Consider the following 19,756-nt stretch of genomic DNA (forward strand, 5'->3'; position numbering starts at 1 on the left):
TCTGCACCCCTTTTTTTACAGACTGTGTAGACTGCTAAGAAGACTTGCAAGCCAGTCACACAAGCATATTCCAGAAAAGTGGTACTCATGGAAGAGGAACAGGATTTACCAGAGCAGCCGGTAAGTTTTTTTTTTTTAAACTTAAAAGATAATCGTCAAAAAAAGCTCAAATTAGGAAATTCAAGATATTGTTCTGAATTCTTTTGTTAGGTCTTAAATGACAAAGAACAAATGGGGACCAGGTTCCTTCTTTTATGTTTTTCCCAGAGTGACCTTTACAAGATACTCTACTCTCAGTTTTCCTAATATCTGAAACAGACTTACTGCTATCAAACAGACTTACCTGCATACCTCCACCCCACAAAAAAAACCAAAAACCCCAAAGTGCCCGGGCTATTCTGAAACATGAGAAACAAGTAGATTTTTGGAACCAGGTTCCAGTGTGTTTCTGCTGCTTTGTGACTTTACCCTTATCTTGGTTTCTCCAGCTGTAAAATGGAGAGAATAATATTCCAGTTATTTCTCTCCTGGGGCTGTTGCTTTGTAAACTAAGCTGTGAAGTACCATAGGAACTTGAGCCATTGTTATTTCAGACCGACAGGCTCTAACAAATGTGAGCTTCTGTTTTCCTATGCAGACTGGACTAGTAGATTGTCAAATTGAGATATGTGGGAAATGAAAAAGATGAGGTAAAGGCCTTTTAAATGGTTATAGAAGAGATAGACAGTACCTTCCACTGCAGAATGAAGATTTGTTGGGGTTTTGTTGTCACTTTTAAACTAAGTTCTTCTGATTAGGCAGGTCACTTTTGTTATAAATCACAATTTTAACTCTGTTGTTGATAAGGCCAAACGTTGAATCTGTAGTCTAAAGTGTGACTTCTTGGTATCTTTTAGCTAGCTCTTAATGATGAAACGACATCTGTCTTAATTGGGTTTAATAAAAGTTAGTCAATCAGTAAATATTTAGCAAGAGCCTATTTATATGCCAGCATTGTACTGTGCTAGAGATAAAAAAAATTAATTCTTCTAGTTTATTTAAAATGACCAGTTTATAGAAAATCAGTTTACATATACTTTTTGTAAATTCATCCCTTGGTGATTTGAGGTACACTTTTTGCCATTTTTTAAAGTAAAATTATCCTTTAGGCACTTTCATATGAGAATTAGTTTATGATAAGCATGAAGTTAGTCAGCTCCAGACAGCTAGTGAATGGTTTTCATGGGATATTTGAATTGTTCCTGAAGTGACATTGATGGGAATGTTCAAAATTATCCTCATCACCTTTACAGTAGTAGAATTATAGCCTAAAAGATTGAGTACTGAGTCAGATACATCATGGATACCTCTGTAGTAGTTAAAATCATAGAATAATAAAACTTGGAGAGACATTAAAGGTAGTCTAGGACAATACTTTCTCTTTATAGAAATGAAAATGGAGGCTAGAAAAGGACAAGGGACTTGCCCAAGGTCATACAACTAACTAGCCAGCAAAAGAGATAGAATTCAAAACCATATCATAGACTGATAGCTAGAAGGTACTTTTGACTGTAAACTCAGTGCCCTTAGAACTATAGAGAGAAGTAGCCTGTCCTGCTTCATGTAGCTTGTTAGTGACAGACTCCTCTGCCCTTTCCCTTGTACTCTGCTGCCTACTCATGTGCCCTCCTTCCCTCTCCCATTACTCACTTTCTCAATGCCTCCAAATTTGTTTTCTGACCGTATCAAATGAGATCATATTTTTAAAGAGCTGTGTTCCTGGCATATAGTAGGCACTTAACAAATGCTTGTTCCCTTCCCCCTTTCCCTTATCACTCAACTAAAACATCTTTCTTTGAAACTTCTCTCGCTGATCATTTCATTGCCAGTCTGCCGGCACTTTCTCAGCACTCTCTGCAGCATTTCACACCATTGACCACTATTTCCTCTCTGGGTTTTTGTAATGCTACTCTCCGTTTGTCTGACCACTCTTCAGTTTCCTTTGCAGAATCATTATGTATGTCCCAGCTCACCCATGGATGTATCTAGGCTCTGTCCTGGACCTTCTTGTCCTCTCTATCTACATTCTTTTTCTTGGTGATTAAACTCAGAAGCTCATGGGTTCAATGATCATTTCTATTCAGATGACTTCTAAATCTGTATATGCAGCCCTGTTCTTTCCCAACTGTCTATTGGATATCTGAAGCTGGATGTGCCATAGGCTGTTTAATCTCAACATGTCCAAAACAGAATTCATCTTTACCTGCAAAACTCCCCCTCTTTCAAACTTCTCTGTTTCTTTTGAAGGCACCAGGGTCCTTCCAGCCACCCAGGTTTGCGATCTCAGAATAGCCCATCATGTGAAGGGAGTGTTGAGAGGCCTTTGTCTGGTCCCCAGGGCCCCACGGTAGAGGTGCTCACCAGATACTTCCTGCTTGGTTCATGGATTCTCAGCACCTCCTATCCAGTCATTTATCAGGTCTTGTTTGGTGTACATCCACAACATGCTTCATGTACACCCCTGTCTCCATGCCCAGAGGTGATCAAGCACTTGGTCTTGTCACCACCCCCAGCTGGTTCGCTTCCTTGTTTTAAAACGTCACGCGTTATCATTCCATCTTTCCCAGTGCCTAACAGCCCATAGCTGTTGCCTTCTTGTTCCTCCTCACTGTAATCTCCATTCCCTTCATCCTTCAGTTCTTCAGAGAGAATCAGTAAACGTTTATTAAGCACCTACTATGTGCCAAGAGCTGTACTGAGCCCTAAGGAAGAAAAGCATAAAACAGATCCGTGTTGTTTTCCCTCATAGAACCTAAGTTCCTTGAGGGTGGCAGAGATTATTTCTTTTTTGTTTCTGTGTTCCTATTCTCACTCAGTGCTTGGCATGTAATAGGTACTTAAAAATTTTGTGGTGATTGATTCTTTCATTGTGTTTTGAGTAAAATTCAACAAAGGTAAGCTGAGGCACATATTCTCTGAGCAAGACAATAATTTTATTAGCAGAGTGAAAACCCTTAATAAAATAGGTCTAGTAACTGCCTCAGCCAAAAGACCTCAAATTGGAGGTGCAGCTCCCTTTTATAAACATGGACCAAAGAACAGAATAGGGTAGATGAGGAAATAATACAATTGATAACAGAGTTGGAGCATCATGGGGGTAAGGATATGATTGGTTGGAAATTGGGAATGAGGGGCTAGCAACAACCCTCTCCTTCCTTTTCTGTGACTAAAATATTCATTGTTTGAATCCACATGCAAGGTTAGAGATAGTAGCTTTTGATAGCCAACCAGACATCCTTGAAGGATAGCTTCTGTCCTAGGTGTAAAGATACTAGACCAGACTTTTTGGTGTCCACCTACATTCTCTAAGGAAAACAGATTTCTTTGAGACAAGAATAGGATAGTGATTAGCAGAACTGGCCAGCTGAATTTCTGAACTAAATTCAGAGATGAAGAACCATGTCTTAGACAATTACAGGACAAATCAATTAACTGTAAATAGGATCAATTAAAAATGAAACAGAATCAATTTAATTTTCTCAGTTGTTTAATGGAAGATTTCACTGCATAAGGAAGTGAATGTCCTAAGACAACTCTTCCTGATAAACCATCTTAAAAATAATGGGACTGAAGGAGTATCTACCTGATAAAGAGAGAAGTTAAATTTGTAAAGACCATTTGAAATCTATCTAAACAATAAGTTGAATCAGACTTTTGCCTGATACAAAGCCACATTTTGTATGTGGTTATACAAAAATAATGTTTAAACCCACATATATAAATATTTGGAGAATATTTAGTGGAATATTAGCATATTGTAAGAAACAACAAGTATGTCAAATACAGAGAAGCATGGAAAGCCATGCACTTATGCAGAGCGAAGTCAGCAGAGCCAGAAACATAATGTCCGCTCTGATCACAGCAGTAAATGGAAAGAACAGCAATTGCAAAACAGTCCAAAGCAAACCTAACGAAACAAAGAACAGACTCGGCCCAAACAAGAAATCTAAGAGGTTACCTCCAGTCTCTGCTTTGCAGAGGTGTGGAACACTGCATAGAATGGCATGTCCTTTGCATGTATTATTGATAGGTCTTGCTGAATTTTTATCTGCTCTTTTAAAAATTCTTTGTTATGAGGCATTCCTCTTTGAGGGGGGGGAGTATGAGGTAAATTGAGGTGATATAAAAAACCTAAAGATACTGATTAAAATCTTTATTACAAAGACTATTTAGAAATATAAATGTTGTAGGATAGTAGTCATATATATGATGACAAAAACTTTTGTCATCAAGCTAGCAATTATATGATACCAAGAAATAAGGCTTTCATAAATATTGCATGAATTTTATATTTGAATCAAGTATTTACATTACAGTTGCCCTGAAGGGGATCCTGCTGCTGAATTCTTAGAAGAACATTCCTTTGGAATTGTTCTTGAACACAGACAGTGTTTGTACTTCATTAGTCCACAGAAAAAACTCCATCCCCATTGTGTGACCCATTTTTTTAAGCCTTTGTTTTTTCTTTTTGCAAAATTGAGGTACCGGTATTTACATATGGCTTTTGTAAAGAATCACTGAAGTCAGATGTGTAAAATGAAAAAGTGCTGTAGAAATGGGAGATAGTAATATTATCCCAAGTGGATTCCATTGTATTCAGTGGAAGGCATAAGTGTTCATGCCTTTAGTTTATAGATGAGGATGTTCAGAGAGGTTAAATATGCTTGTCCAAGTCCAAAAGTGACAAAGCCAGTACCTAAAATGCTGTTTAATTCAGCCAGCATTTACCAAGCACCTACTCTATGCTAGGCCCTCTCTAGGTACTTTGAGGATGCAGAGAGTTCAGGAGAGAGAGTATGGCACCGTGGTGTGATGGATGGAGAACTGGCCTTGGAGCCAGGACTTAAGCTGTTATGCTGACCCACTCTGGCTGATTGACCCAGGGTAAGTCACTCAACCTTGAAGACTACTCCCTAACACTGTAAGTTACTGAGAAGGTACCATCCTGCGTTGGTAGAGGTAGTTTCCTCATCTGGGAGTTCACTGTGCCAGAGACATTACAGATCCAGTCTCTATCCCTATATAGATTTGAGAGTTACCTCCATAGAGATGTCACCTCCATGGGAATGAATGTGATTTTCAAGATAGATAGTGAAAAGAAAGAAGAGAAGACTAGGACAGAACCTTGAGGGATGCTTGTAGTTGGGGATGGTGGTAAGGAGGAATGATTAGAAGAGGAGCTTGATTAGAAGACAAGAATCAGAAGAGAGCAGTTCGCAGAAGTCAAGGGAGAGGTGATGGTATTTGGAAGGAGAAACTAGTTGGTAGTATCAAAAAACTGCAAACACACTGTGGGCTTAGTGGCCCATGACCACAATCCCAGCTACCAGGGAGGTGGAGGCAAGCAGATTTTTTGAGTTTGAGAGTTGTGAGCTCTGTAGTGAGCTGGGTCCATCAGGTGTCCAGATTAGATTTAGCATTAATATGGTGAGCCCCAGGATTTGGGGACCACCAGGTTGTTAAGTAGAAGTGACCTGGCCCAGCTTGAAAATAGAAGAAATCAAATCTCCTGGGCTCCTCAGAGTGGAATCTGTCAAGAGTGGTCCTTGCACTTCCAGTCAGTATGAGACAGGGAGACCTAATTTCTTTAAAAAACAGCGCATCTGTAGACAGGTCAAGTAGGATAAGGAGTGAGAAAAGAGTTTAGCACTGGTAACCTTTGAGAGATCAGTCTTAGTAGAGCATAGGTGGGAAGCCAGATTGTAAAGAACTGTGTAGTGACCCGCTGGTAAGGAAGTTGGGAGTGGCCAAGTACAGACTCTTCCTTCTAGAAATTTGACTTTGACATGGAGAAGATGGCTTGATGAGATGGCAGGCTAAAGTGAAGATTTTTTTTTTAACTATAGGGAGACCTACATGCATGTTCATAGGCAAACTTTTGTTTTTAAATGCCTACTATATGCAGTATACTGTGTCGTGCTCTGGATTTACAGGGACAAATAAAAACAGTTTCTGCCCTCAAGAAGCTTATATTCTACTGGATGATAGAAACAGCTAATTATGTAAGATAGAAAGATTTCCTTTAGAAAGTGTGAACCTTGAAAGAAGGTAGAGATTCTAAGAGGTGGAGACAGAAAGGAATTTATTACAAGCAAAGAGGAAAAACAAGGAGAAGAAAACAGGGACTGTTTGATGGAGCAGACCTTGGGTGGGAAGAGAGAGGAGAGCACATGGGGACACAAGGAGAGGGCAAGGAGGAGAGACTCTTGTGTGATCAGAGAATGGAACGTTTGAATTCAGGATCACAGAGGCAGGTCGGTTTCGTGTGACTAGTTTGTGATTATTGAGTGGTTGATGAGCTGGGGAGGACCACGCTTTGGAAAGAGCATTAGTGTGAATGAATATTGACTGCACTCTGTGGTCCAGCTGAATTCGTCTTCTGTCTGTCTTTTGTATATGTTCTCCATCTCCCATCTCTCTGTCTTTGCCATGGTTGTCCACATGTCTGGAATGGACTCCCTTCTCACCTCTGACTCAAAGACTCCTCTTCTTCCCTCAAAGCCCAGCTCAAGCACCGCCTGATCACCTAACTGTTAGGGCCCTCCTTCCCCTACTACCTTGTATTCAGCTACCTTTTATTTTTCTTGTCTATATTCTGTGTGTACATTTTGTATATGCTTAAATGTGCACGAATTGTTTCCCCTAAGGAACTAATAACCCTAACCCTTGAGAATCAAGGTCATTTTGTTTTTTGTATCAGGTAAGTGGCAAGGTGGGTAGAGCTCTGGGCCTGGAGTCAGGAAGACCCGAATTCAAATTCAGCCTCAGATGCTAGCTAAATGGCCTTGGGCAAGTCTCTTAACCTCCTCAACTGTAAAATGGGAATAAAAATAGTAACTACTTGATAGGGTTACTGTGAGGATCAAATGAAATATTTGTGAAGTGCTTAGCATAGTGCCTGGCACTTAGTAGGCATGATATAAATGCTAGCTATTATTAGCTTATAGGCTATCCCCAACACCTAGTACAGTGCTCAGAATGTAGTAGCTGCTTAATACATGCTTGCTGATTGATTGATTGACATCACAGGTCTCCTCTCCAGAGACTGTGAGCTAGACCCTAAAAATTCAGGGCTATTTCCACTATGCCACAGCTGCCAGGCTCCACTCATTTGCTTGTGATTTCACCCTTTATGTCTAAATCGTGTGCCCATTTTGAGTTCATGTTGGTATACAGAGTGAGATATAGTTTGCTTGAATTTATTCTTCATCGGTCTAATGATAGCCTCTTTTCGCATATTTCTTTGTGTTGAATTGTTTTCTGTACAACAAACTATATCTCTTATTCTCAGACTAGCCCTAGCTAAATGAAGAGGGATTCTTCACCAGAATGTTGGCCACCAGAGGCTGAATATTTGTTTTATCCACAGCGGCTTGTGAAGATCTTTTAAAGTGTAGAAGAATTTTGATCTGTTTCATTTAAAATGCACAGCAGTTCAGTAATGTATCTTTTGCGTTGTAATACTGAAGTGCACCATCTTTTTATTTCTCCTAACATAGTACAGTGCAGAATGTTGGTTGAATTAAAAAAAGACTGTGAATTATCCAGATTAGCTTTCTCAACAGCTTCACCAGGCAATAATTAGCCATCTCTTTCACTTTGTGCTACATAGATCTGGCCTGAGTTGATTAAAGGGTAGGGGTTCTCATTCCTGAGTAATTTAGTTAGCTTTGTGTAGAGAAAAGCACCTGTTGCAAGACCAGTGTACACCAGCTACTTTGGCTAGTTGTCTCATCCTAATTACAAAAAATGCATTACTACTACTCAGAGAACACTGCCTTTTACTGATGGAAGGTTATACTGACATCATCATATAGAAAATTTATGAATAGCACAATTAGGCTATCATTTGTATGATGGGATGACATATCACAACCTTGAAAACCTATCCCTAATACTGAAAATGTTTCTTGGGAGTAAAACAAAAACGTCCCTTTTGGCTTCTCTTTAGTATGATCTACCATTTGAGCCAGTGGCTATAGAGTTTTAATTGTCATCAACCTTGTCATTTCATCACTATCCTTGGATATCTCACAGCCTTCATTGTTTCATCTGTTATATCACACCATTGTTAGCACTCCTACATTTAATTCTCATCTGGTAGTTTATAATAATGTCATTTCTACTTCACAGAATGAAGTAGATTTATTTGACTTTTTTTTGAGTTTCACTATGTCACATTTTAGTTATAGTAATACTCCATTCAACAAACTTTAAGTACTTCCTATGTGCAAGGTGGTCTGTTAGGCACAGAGGATAAGAAGACAAAAAAGAAACTGTTCCTGGCCTCAAAGCACTTATGTACTAATTGAAGGGATCTAACAAAAGGTATAGCCCAAGCAAAACTGAGGAGGGGGTGGGGCAGCTAGGTGGCGCAGTGGATAGAGCACTGGCCCTGGAGTCAGGAGGACCTGAGTTCAAACCCAGCCTTAGACACATGACACATGCTAGCTCTGTGACCCTGGGTAAGTCACTTAACCCCAGTTGTATCACCAAAAAGCAAAACAAACAAACAAAAAAACTCCCCCAAAATGAGGGGAGAGATCAGAGGAGTAGTAGTTCGTGAGAAAACAGTGATAATAACAGCTAGCATTTCTATGATGCCTTCTGGATGCCAGGCACCATGCTAAGTGTTTTACAAATATGAGCCTTATAGGAAGACAGGGCTTCAGAAAAGGCAGAGATGAAGACCCCATTCAAGGGGCGGGGGTGGCTTGTATGAATGAACAGGGTCAGATGATGGAGTGTCCTGTTCAGGCAGTTTAGAACCTACAAGTTTGTTAAAGGACATAGTTGAAATAAAAGAAGCGGAAAAAGATAGGTGGGAGTCACACTAGGAAGTCCCTTAAATGTCAGTGGAGAGCCAGTGAAGTTTTTCGTTTGTTTTTTTAACAGAGAAGGTGAAATGGTCAAACTTTTTGCTTTAGGAAAATTATTTTGGCAATAGGAAGAGACCAGAAGCAAGGGGACCAAGAAGGCCGCTGTTAGATTGGTCCAAGTGAGAGGTGTTGAATACCTAAAAGAGTGTCCGTGTGAGAGGAAGGGAAGGGAAGGGATGTGTGGAAGGAGATTATGGACACAGAATGGACAAGGCTTGGCAACTGATTGGATGTGGGTCAATTAAAGAGGGAAGAAGAGTGAAGGATCACTTTGTAACTCAGGTCACAAACTCGAAAGCGAGGAAGGGGTAACACCCCTACTCACACAGGGAAGTTTGTAAGAGGAGTACATTTAGGGAGGAAAGATGAGTTCTGTTTTGTACTTACTGTATTTGAAATGCCGATCTAGATAGAAATACCCATCATACAACTGATGCAGGACTAGAAGTCAGGAGAAAGCTGTGGGCTGGATTTAGAGATCAGTGAATCCTGCCTCAGTGTCCACATTGGTGGAGCTTCTCATCAGCATGTGACCCACTCTGTGCCTTGTGGCTCTGCTCACCAAATGCTGTCACAGCCGTCATGTTGTCTTCTGTCCTAATCCTGGCTCAGAGGTAGTGGTAATCCTCTCTGAGTGGGGAATGGCATGGTAGTTCTATTATCTTTTACCCCTCACCTTCTCTATCCAGCAGCCCAGGAGGTAGGTAGGAAGAGGGATGACAGCTAACTGTCACTGCCTCCGTTGGTGTGCTGTGTTTTGCTCTGGCATCAGCTGCATAAGAAGGAATGAGCCGTGGGGCACAGGACCACATAACTGGATGACAGACGCATTCAGAGGCTTTAGGGTTCTGCAGGTAGTGTGTTCTTCCTGGCATCAGTGCTGCTGATGGGAATTGAGATGCCTTGAAGTCTGGACAAGTTGGTCAGTACCCACATTATTATGACAAGCTCTTGTAAGAATTTATTGTCATTTTGACTCTTCTCCAAATGCCATTTTATCTCTAGCTTTCTGTTGTTTTTGATGTGGAGAAATGAGCACAGTCTCTTAAGAGAGACTTACCAGATTGTTGTTTAGGAACACTGTTTTATACCAGAGAATCCAAACCAGGGAATCTGGAAGAACCCTTAGACATCATCTAAATCCTAATCCCTCATATTACAGATAAAACTGAGGCCTATACCCATGAGGCATCATGCATGTGATTTCAAGGCACGGTTGACTTGAAAGTTAGACAGTCTGGGTTGAAGCTTTCTGGCTTTGTCACTTCATGAAGCAGTATGGACTTGGGCAGACCATTTTTCCTTTTTGAACCTCAGTTTCCTCATCTGTTAAATGATGGGATTGGACTCATTAGCTTCTGAGGATTCTCTCAGTTCTTGTTATTTTGTAATTCTGTGCTTTGATTTTAAATGGCTCACCAAGTGCTAATATTGTTAGTGGCAGCGCTGAGGACAACAGCCTTGCTCCCTTGGCTCCCAGACCTGTATTCTGTTCCATAAAACTTTCTCTTTCTTTATTGGAACTCACAGTGCTGTCTTTACCTGTCAGCTAAATATTGTCTTGCCAACTCAGAGAAAGTAATTATTTTTCTTCTCTGAATGACTCCCTATTTTGTTTGGTTCTAGTGTACACAGCACTTTGACTGTGCAGACCACTGTGTGGCAGACAAAGTTTAACAACCCAAGGCCAGAGTTGTGCATGGCAGGATTAAGTATTCCATTTTTCTTTAGACCGACTTAGGTTTTTTGGTACCCCATGCTATGTATCTCTGGTTTTAGAATTTTTCCCCCTATTGTATCTTATCATCCTTGGGGCCTGTCTGACATCTTTTTTTTTTTTTTTACCTTTCCTCTATAGGTTAAATCAACTTTGAGCATTTCTTGAGCTAAGTGTTAAAGAACATCTAATTGCAGGGATAAGATTGAGAGAATTCTTGCTTCAGATAGGGGGTTGGACCAGTGGACCTCAGAGATCTCTTCCAGATCTAAGTTTCTGAGATTTTTTTTTTTTTGAAGGGGAGGGATGTTGCTCAGCACAGAGAAAAGGTAGCTAGGTGGGAATTTTGTTGGACTTGTTGATCTTTTGGCCTTACCTGCTAATAAAATTTAAAATATTTAATAATAATAATAATAATAGATAGCCATTATGTAGCACTTTGAGATCTATAGTGCCCTTTATAGATGTCAACTCATTTGATCCTGAATTGAGCTATTCTAAATTTAACTGTTTAGGTATTCTCTTGGCTCTAGTACTGTTATACTGTATGACCTCATTCAAGTCCCTTCCCCATCTCTGAGTCTCAGTTTCTTGACCAGTAAAATGAAGGCATTGGGGTAGATGATCTTTTAGATTTCATCCAGTTCTGAGAAAATATAATTAATGTTTACTTCATTACTTCAAGCATCAGCACCATGATCTGTGCTCCAGTGGTGTTCTCCACTTTGGCTCCTAATTCCTAATCCCACCACACTTTAATAGATGATTTCATAAATCACTATTTTTTTTTTAATGTGATCTCCCCATGGCCAGCCCTCTGGTAGTGAGCCTGGCCCTGAGCTTGTATTTGAGGCTTTTCTAGGTTAGTGGAGGACATTCCAGAGTTTATATTCCAGTAGCATAGCCTTTGAGAGCCCAGTGGTTTCTCCAAGCCTCAGGGACTTCTTGAAAGAACACTGATGTGGGAAGATAATCTAAGACAGCAGCTCTCAGAGTGTGGTCTGGGAACCTCTAGGGGTCCTGAAGACCCTTGCAGGAGGTCTGTGAGGTCAAAACTATTTCCGTAATACCATTAAGAACGTTAGTTCTACTAACTACTAAGAGCATTTGACTTTTTCACTCTCCTCTCTTGAGTACACAGTGGAGTTTTCCAGAGGCTACATGACCAGTGAATGAAAAATTTAGCTGCACTCATGAAATGTGAGTTAATAACTTAACCTGCACAATTATACTTTATCTTACAAATAGATGAATCTGCAAATGTGGTGGACTTGACACTCTACTGGTATTATTTGGTGTCAGGATCCAGTAGTTATTGAAGAAGCTCTTCTGTTTGAACACTTGACCACAAACACAAGTGGTGCTGAAATAATCAGTACTGAATAACTTTTGAATCTCATAGTTTGTTATGGAATAACTGTGTTGACGTTTGCACTGAAGATACAGGAGTAATGGCTTATAGAGCTGCTGCTACCTTAGCACAAATCAAGGCTCTGGCACCAAATTGTCCTGGTAGTCATTGTATTCTTCCCCAGTTTCACTTCAGAGAGTCCTTGGCGAAGCAGTAAAAATGTATTAATTTTATTAAACCTTGACCCTTGAATACATATGCAAAGAACAGTTTTGCTGCATATCCAAGTACATGTTTGTCTTCAGGAAAAGCATTTGTTTGAGTAACTTAACTAGCCTTTTTCCTCCTCTGGAACTTGTACTTGAAAGAACAGCTCACATATTATAATTGTGTAGATTTGGAATATTTTCTCAAAAATAAATGAAGTTAACCTTTCACTTCAAGGAGAACAATTTTAGGCTTTTTGCCAATGATAAAATTCAGTATTTCAAGTGAAAATTAGAATTTTGGGAAACTTTTATCTCCCACTGTGAACTTGACAACTTCTCAATATTTCAAGACTTTTCTGATGAGGTCAATGGTGATATTTATTAATGAATATGATTTTTGATTTTGTATAATGAAATGTATCAGTGTTTGGAAGATCTGAATAACTCAGTGAATCAGTATTCTCCAAATGACTGATATATAATGTTACAATATGATACAATATGATCTACAAAATAGACCAATGGATTTTAATGTAAAAGAGTATGATTCCACATTGTAATGAGCCCTCAAGAAACTACCACTTGGGGAGTTATGGTATAATACCAGAGTAGAATCTCCACAGTTATCTGAAAAGGTTATCAAAATAGTCTTCCTTTTTCTGATTATAGATTTGTGTAAGGCTGAGTTTTCTTCATGTATTTCAAACAAAATATATCGCAAAAGACTAAATGAAGAAGCAGATATCCAATTGTCTACTGTTAAGCTAGATATTAAAAAATTTGGAAAATATATACAACATTGGTACTCTTACTATTTTTTTTCTGTTTTGGAAAATATAATAATATTGTTTATATTCATTTATAATGGACTTATTTTTAAATTAATTATTTAAATATTTAAAAATTTTATCAGTTTTACTCTATCATATGGTAAATACATATATTTCATTCTGTAGCCCATCACCTCTCTGTCAGGAAGTAGGTAGCTTTCTTCTCCATTGGTCCTCCAGAATAATGGTTGAGCATCGTGTTGATCAGGGTTCTTAAGTCTTTCACTACTATTTCTTTTTATAACAGTAATGTTTTAGTATAAATTGTTCTCTTGATTCTTCTTACTTTGTTCTGCATTGGTTCATACAAGTCTTTGTAGGTTTTTTTGAAACCATCCTTTTCATCTTTTCTTATAGCACAATGTTATCCCATTACCATAATTCATTTTATTCATTACCATAATTTATTTTAGCCATGCTCCAAATGATGGACACCCCCTCAGTGTCCAATTTATCACTACAAAAAGATCTGCTGTAAATGTTTTTGTATGTATGGATCCCTTTTCTCTTTCGTCTCTTTGAGGTATTGGCTCAGTAGTCATATTTCTGGGTCATAGAGTATACAGTTTAGTAATTTTTGGAGCATTGTGGCAAATTGTTTTCCAGAATGGTTGGACTAATTCACAGTTCCTTGCCTGTTTTCCCATAGCTCCTCCAGATTTATCACTTTTCTTTCTGTCGACTTTGCCAATCTGATGGTTATAAGGAAGGACCTTACAGTTGCTTTAATTTGCATTTTTCTAATTATTAGTGATCTGGGTCATTTTTTCATATAGTTATAGATAGCTTAGATTTTTTTCCCTTGATAATTGCCTGTTCATATCCTATGACCATTTATCAATTGGGGAATGGCTTTTACTCCTATAAAACTGAATCAGTTCCTTATATATCTTGAAAATGAGACCTTCATCAGAGAAACTTGCTGCAATGTCTTTTTTTCTAGTTAACTATTTCCCTTCTAATCTTATCAACTGTTGATTCCTAATTTTTAAAAGAGTGGAGATGACAGTATAGCTTGCTACAAACTTAAAGCAGATTGGATTTTAGCAGTGTTTATTGATACAGTAGTGCAAGCTTAGCATTTAGGCTGGTAGCATATTCTCCTCCATTAGAATCTTCAGTCAGAGGCCAGGTGACCACTTGTCAGGCATACGTGTTTGGCTGCTGGCTGGACTAGATTACTTCAGAGGTCCCTTCTATCTCTGGGCTTCTGTAATTTGTTGTACTTTTGTTAATTTGTTTAAAAGAAAGACACCCTCATGTATAGCTGTTAACTGTAAAATAGTAGTAAGTTCCTATTATAAACATGTTTTAAACGTCCTAAAATTTAGCCCATATCATTGCTCTAGCAAGGAGAAAATAGACTTTGGTAGAGTTGGAAAAATCCTTAGATTTTATCTAGCCTAGGGGTAAAGGTTACAGAGAAGCACATTTGGTCTCAGTACAAGGTAGAATATCCTAGCAGTTAGAGCTGTTCAGAAAAGAGAACAGACTACTGCAGTATTGAATGAGTGTCTCATTCCTGGAGGTGTTCAGAATATGACAATGACCTTTCTGTAGTGTTAAGAGAAGAGATTTGTACTTCAGGCAGAGGGATGGAAATGGAGACTTCAGTGCCTTCCATCTGAGACAACTGTATGTTTGTGCTATGTCATGAGGTCGTCCAGTCCATTTGTAGGTAGGCTGTATTATAGTCAGGAAGGTCTTCAGAGTCCCTCGATGGCTGAAATGTAGAAGAGAAGGAATTATGGAATGTGGTTGCCAGAATATTTCTCAAATGATTTTCCTCACACTGTAGGTTGCTGGCTAGATGCTTTTCTTGTTAATGCCCTCATTCAGCAACTACTCAATAAAAAGATTTCTTAGTTGCCTATTATGTAAAACGGTCTGTGCTCAGCTTTGGCGAGCAAAGACAAAACAATATAATCCTTGCCCCTCACCAGTTTATGTTCTGTACTTGTCATGTTAGGGGAATAAACATTAACTTGGTTTTTAAAAACTTTCAAATGCAAGGCAAGACTTATTGATAGACTCTTAATTATTTTTTAACTTTAAAATAATTTTGGAGGGAAAAAATGATGGTAGTTAAAAGACAGGCAGTGTAGTGTAGCAAAAAGAACCCTTACTTGACTGTCTGAAGACCTGGGTTTGAACCAGCTCAGTCACTGGCTCATTATGGCTCCTTGGGTAAGTCCCTCTCTTTGGGCCTCACCTGCTTTTTTTTGTGAAGTGAAGGGGTTGGACTAATTGATTTTCCCTTCCTTCCTCTAAAATTCTATAATTCTACAGGGTTTAAAGCCAGAATTTGTGTCCTTTTTCTTAAAAAATTGTGGTTTTGTAGGCCTTCAGTAGGCCTCTTTCACTTACAAATAGAAAACTCTTCTTGGACTATACACTGTTGGAGGCAGCAGAGATGATCTACTAGAGAAAGCAGCAGAATGGGAGTCAGGAAACCTGACTTTATCTGTGAGTCAGTGTTTGAGCCTGGGCAAATGACTTTTTCTAAGTTTCTTAGTTTTCTGATCTCTAGAATGAGTAAGGGTTCAAAATGAAGTGGGACTAGATGATGTCTAAAGTCTTTTCCAACTAATGATTCTGTATAACTGTCTCTGTGATGTGTATCTTGGAGTTCCCACTGCTAGTCTGATGAATCTGTTTTCTGGTGAAAGTTTAGCTTTGAAATCAGAATTTACACAAAAAGCATCACCGCTACCACCACCACCACCACCACCACCACCACCACCACCACCACCACCATCATCATCATCATCATCATCATCATCATCATGATATGAAATTTTTTTGGATCCAGCCAAAAGTTAGAGTAGCTTGTTTCTTTAGCCACAGTATACAAACACTGGGACTAATTAAATTTACTCTCAAAATAGAATCTTATAATAGGCAAATCAATAATTAGTTTCCAACAGAAGTTTACCACTGTAACCCCTAGGTTTTGTCTGGGCCAGAAAGATCATTCTCTTGGTGCACATTTATCAATTTGTCTTTGCAGGTGAAGAAAGCCAAGATTCAAGATTCGGGAGAGCAGACTTTGAGGTGGGTAAAGTTAAACTTCTCTATAATCCGTTCCAACCTTGTCTTTATTACTTTTGCTTTCCCACCTCGTCATGGTGTATGCTCTGATTTAGATGGAATAATGTCACAGATCGAATACTTTATCATTTACTATCTACTTCATACTGCCAAACAACTTGGTTTAAGATGGACATTTATCTTCAAAGAAAACTTTCTCTCCCCTACACCTCTGTTTACTGATTATCAACGGATATAGTGTTTGTTGACTATTTAATAGGAATGGTGTCTATTCCAGTTACCTTTTTAGGTTTTTTTTGGTCCAGGGCCATGGGATGGGGGAAGGGCATTGACTAAAAGGATGCAATTATATTTTAAAGCAGCTGTTTCCATTTTTTGGATGGAGAACACTTGGCAAGGAGGTACAGAAAAGGTTCTTTGTATCTCACTGAGGATACTGACACAAATCTGGTCATGAAATACTTCAAATACTAACTAAACTAGGAAAATTTCAGGACTTTAATAATTGGTTTTAATCCTTTCATTACCAGTATCATGACCAATTCAGAGTGCTATTTTTATTTACTTTCTAAATGCCTGTTGTGATATTAGAACCATATGGTTTTGAAGCCTACAAAGACCTCTGGCTTCTTAGAAGATTTTTCAATCATCCCTTGCCCTCCTCTGCCTTCCTTCTTTCCTGCTGAGGAAGTTGTAGGAAGTATTGCACAAAGCTACTCTCAGATACTTCCCTCTTTTTTGAGCCACCCCTCCCCCACCTTGCATTCAGATACTCTGACACCACCCATACTTGACCTTATGAGGAAGAGAGCCCAAAATGAGTGTGTAGCTAATTGAGTCTTGACTTGATACCATTTTCTACCTATTTATAGGATTTTTATGAGGAATAAGTAAGGTAATGTGCATGACAGCTTTGGTGATAGAAGCTTCTGTACAAATATAAGTGGTGATATGTTATTATCCCTCTTTTTTTCTCTCCTTGTTTATTTCTCTAAGTCTTTGCCTGGCTTTCCCTTTTTAGTTAGTAGAGGTGACCTAGGGGCCAGAATGACCTGGGTTTAAGTCTAGCTTCTGACACATGTTACTATGTGATCCTGGGCAAATAACTTAACGTTTCTGCTTTAGGCAGCCCTCATAAATTGCTGAGAACATTTGGTAACCAGCCCTCATTGGTAGAGGTGATTTCCTAATCCAGGAATTCCCCACCCCTGCAAGCCCGTAAAATCACAGGCCTCCCTCTACCTCCAACCCCTCTAAATCTAAAGTGGGGGTTAAAAACATTGCCCCATCTCCTTTTTTTCTCCAACAGGATCCATTAAGTAATGTTAATACATAGGGTTTTGTGAATATTTGGGGAATAGTATGTAAGAATGAAGTATGACCACTTTAGGAATAACAGTGTTGGCATTTGGTGCTCTGAAAAATTGTGACCTTTTGTAAATCTAAGAGTTTCTTTCCTGCTTTGTGCTTCTGGTAAATAACTTTCACATTTATAACTTTTTTTTTTCAAGTAGCTTGTAGTTCTACACATGTTTTAGAAGTATGAAATCTCTACCTTGGGGCTACTCAGAGTTATTTCTCTCTCACATCTTGGGTACTGAGCATGTTGCTTCTTTGGACTGGCTGGTGATAGAATTTAAGATCGAAGGAAATTTGCAAAGAGAATAAAGTGCTGAACTGGAGCCAGAAGCCCTGGATGGGAATCCTGCCTCAGGCACTGGCTTAGGATGCTGGGCAAGTTACAGAGGCTCTCCAAGTCCATCTCAGTTCACCTGTCTCCCTGCCAGTAGCCTTTGGTGTAAGTGCTTGGGGCCTTAAAGGGATAAATAAAAACCAGCTGCTCTTATTTGCTGTTGCTGTTGCTATTCTTTTATTTTACGGATGAAGAAAGGTCTCCTTGTATGTTAAGTGACTCGCCCTGGGCCACACAGGTGGTGTGAGTAGCTATGAGAGTTCTAACCCAGGTCCTCTGACTCCAGACTTGGCACTCTTTCCAAGACACTTTGGATGCTTTCCTTTCTTTTCACCCTTTCCTTCCCATCCTGTCACTTTCTCCTTCCTTCCCATCTCCATCTGTAAGTCTTCTTTCCTTTGGCTTCTGACACCGTTCTGGGAAATACTGGTGAGACTGAGGACAGACTCCAGGGACAGATTTCTGGAGTAAGCTTCCATCTGCCCCTACCCCCTCACAACTCAGCTCATCACAAAGACTGATCATGACTCTCCTATTTAACAAAACATCATTTCTTTTCTGGTCTTCAGGGTCATTTGTCAACACCTACTTTCTCCTTACCAATCTCTAGATCGCAGGATTTGAGAGTCAGATGGGATCTTCAAGATTATCTGATATAGTCCTCCCATTTTACACGTAAGGAAACAAACTGAAGTTTAGAGAAGCTGAGTAATTACACTAGGGCCTGCAGGATGTCAGAGCTGGAGCTAGAGCCTAGGTCTTCTCAAATGGAGTCTGTAGTGGTGCTCTGTCACCACATCACTTCCTGTTATGCCATAACATGTCCTCTCTGCTGTCTCGGGACACTTGGTAATGATTGTGACATTGGTGATGGTTGTGTTCCCTGCCATTTATGGCACAGTTTCAGGCTTGTGCAGGAGTCGGCCCTGGAGCTGCCTTGGCTCAGCCCTCTGAGCACAGGAGCCAGGACTCTGGAAGAGGCTGGCCTGCCTTACTGCTGCCGTCCTACTCCTTGTCATCCTTCAGTTTGGGTATGGTCACTGAGCCCCCCCCCTTCCACCCTGCCTCCATCTGCCTGGCCTGGGCCATGGAGTCTTAACATATACCCAGAATACAGTTGCTTTTAGATGGAGACACAGTCAGTCATGCTCTTGAGGACTTAGAGCACTCACTTCCCCAGGCTTGTCCTGGATGAAGACAAGCCAGCCAGCATTTATATTATGACAAAGGGAGGGAGGGAGAATGTTGTGTAAATATCTTTTAAAAGACTATGCGATTGAGTTTGGGAGGAATATAAGCAAGGCCTCCTATAAAATTAGCAGAGGAATCTTTTGTGAAATTCAAATGTGATCAAATCATGAAATGATGTGGGACAAGGCCAACAAGCTACATATGTCTTTTGCCGGGGGTGGGGAATTGAGGTTAAGTGACTTGCCCAGGGTCACACAGCTAGTAAGTGTCAAGTGTCTGAGGCTAGATTTGAACTCAGGTCTTCCTGACTTCAGGGCCAGTGCTCTATCCACTGCGCCACCTAACTGCCCCAAGCTACGTATGTCTTAAAGTTTCTTTTTATATATGAGTACCCGGTCTCATCACAAAAGATAGTTAATATGTGCTTTTGCAGTTGGTTTGATGATATATTTCAGCTCTAACTTTGCAACTGAAAAACACTTAAAATGCTTTTGCAGGTCCGTTTTTATATGACTTGGAAGACCTTGAAACTCACTGGTTGTCACAAGCATAACTTTATTTTCTGTTCGGTTAATAAACAGCTGTGCTCTGCAATGCGATATTTCCCAGATACAAACCTTAATGGAGCAACAGTTTGGCAATACCAGCCTTTATTGGCACTAAGCAGATAGAATGTCTCCCCAAGAGTAGTTCTGTAAGAAGTAGGGGAAGGGGCGTGGTTTTTAAGTTGCTGTTTGTACTGTGCACATCTGGCTGTGAATTTGATTGAGAAAAATTATGGTTATAAACATTTTTG

At 39.6% G+C, this 19,756-nt stretch overlaps 1 protein-coding gene across 4 annotated transcripts in view; it reads left to right on the plus strand.

The window, feature by feature from the left end:
* EYA3 (EYA transcriptional coactivator and phosphatase 3) overlaps window positions 1-19,756 on the plus strand; it is a 119,787-nt gene that overhangs the window by 42,440 nt on the left and 57,591 nt on the right. For 3 of the 4 annotated variants that reach the window (XM_020983295.2, XM_020983291.2, XM_020983292.2), the window contains exons 2-3: window positions 22-120; window positions 16,036-16,079. In XM_020983295.2, the coding sequence (XP_020838954.1) occupies window positions 88-120; window positions 16,036-16,079 (77 nt within the window). In that variant the 5' untranslated portion in view covers window positions 22-87. Of the gene's footprint in view, window positions 1-21; window positions 121-16,035; window positions 16,080-19,756 lie in introns of those variants that run through there. The other variant, XM_020983293.2, reaches the window with a different exon arrangement.

This window comes from Phascolarctos cinereus, unplaced genomic scaffold (assembly GCF_003287225.1).
Source record: "Phascolarctos cinereus isolate Bilbo 61053 unplaced genomic scaffold, phaCin_HiC Scaffold_726;HRSCAF=1367, whole genome shotgun sequence".
Classification (NCBI taxonomy): domain Eukaryota; kingdom Metazoa; phylum Chordata; class Mammalia; order Diprotodontia; family Phascolarctidae; genus Phascolarctos; species Phascolarctos cinereus.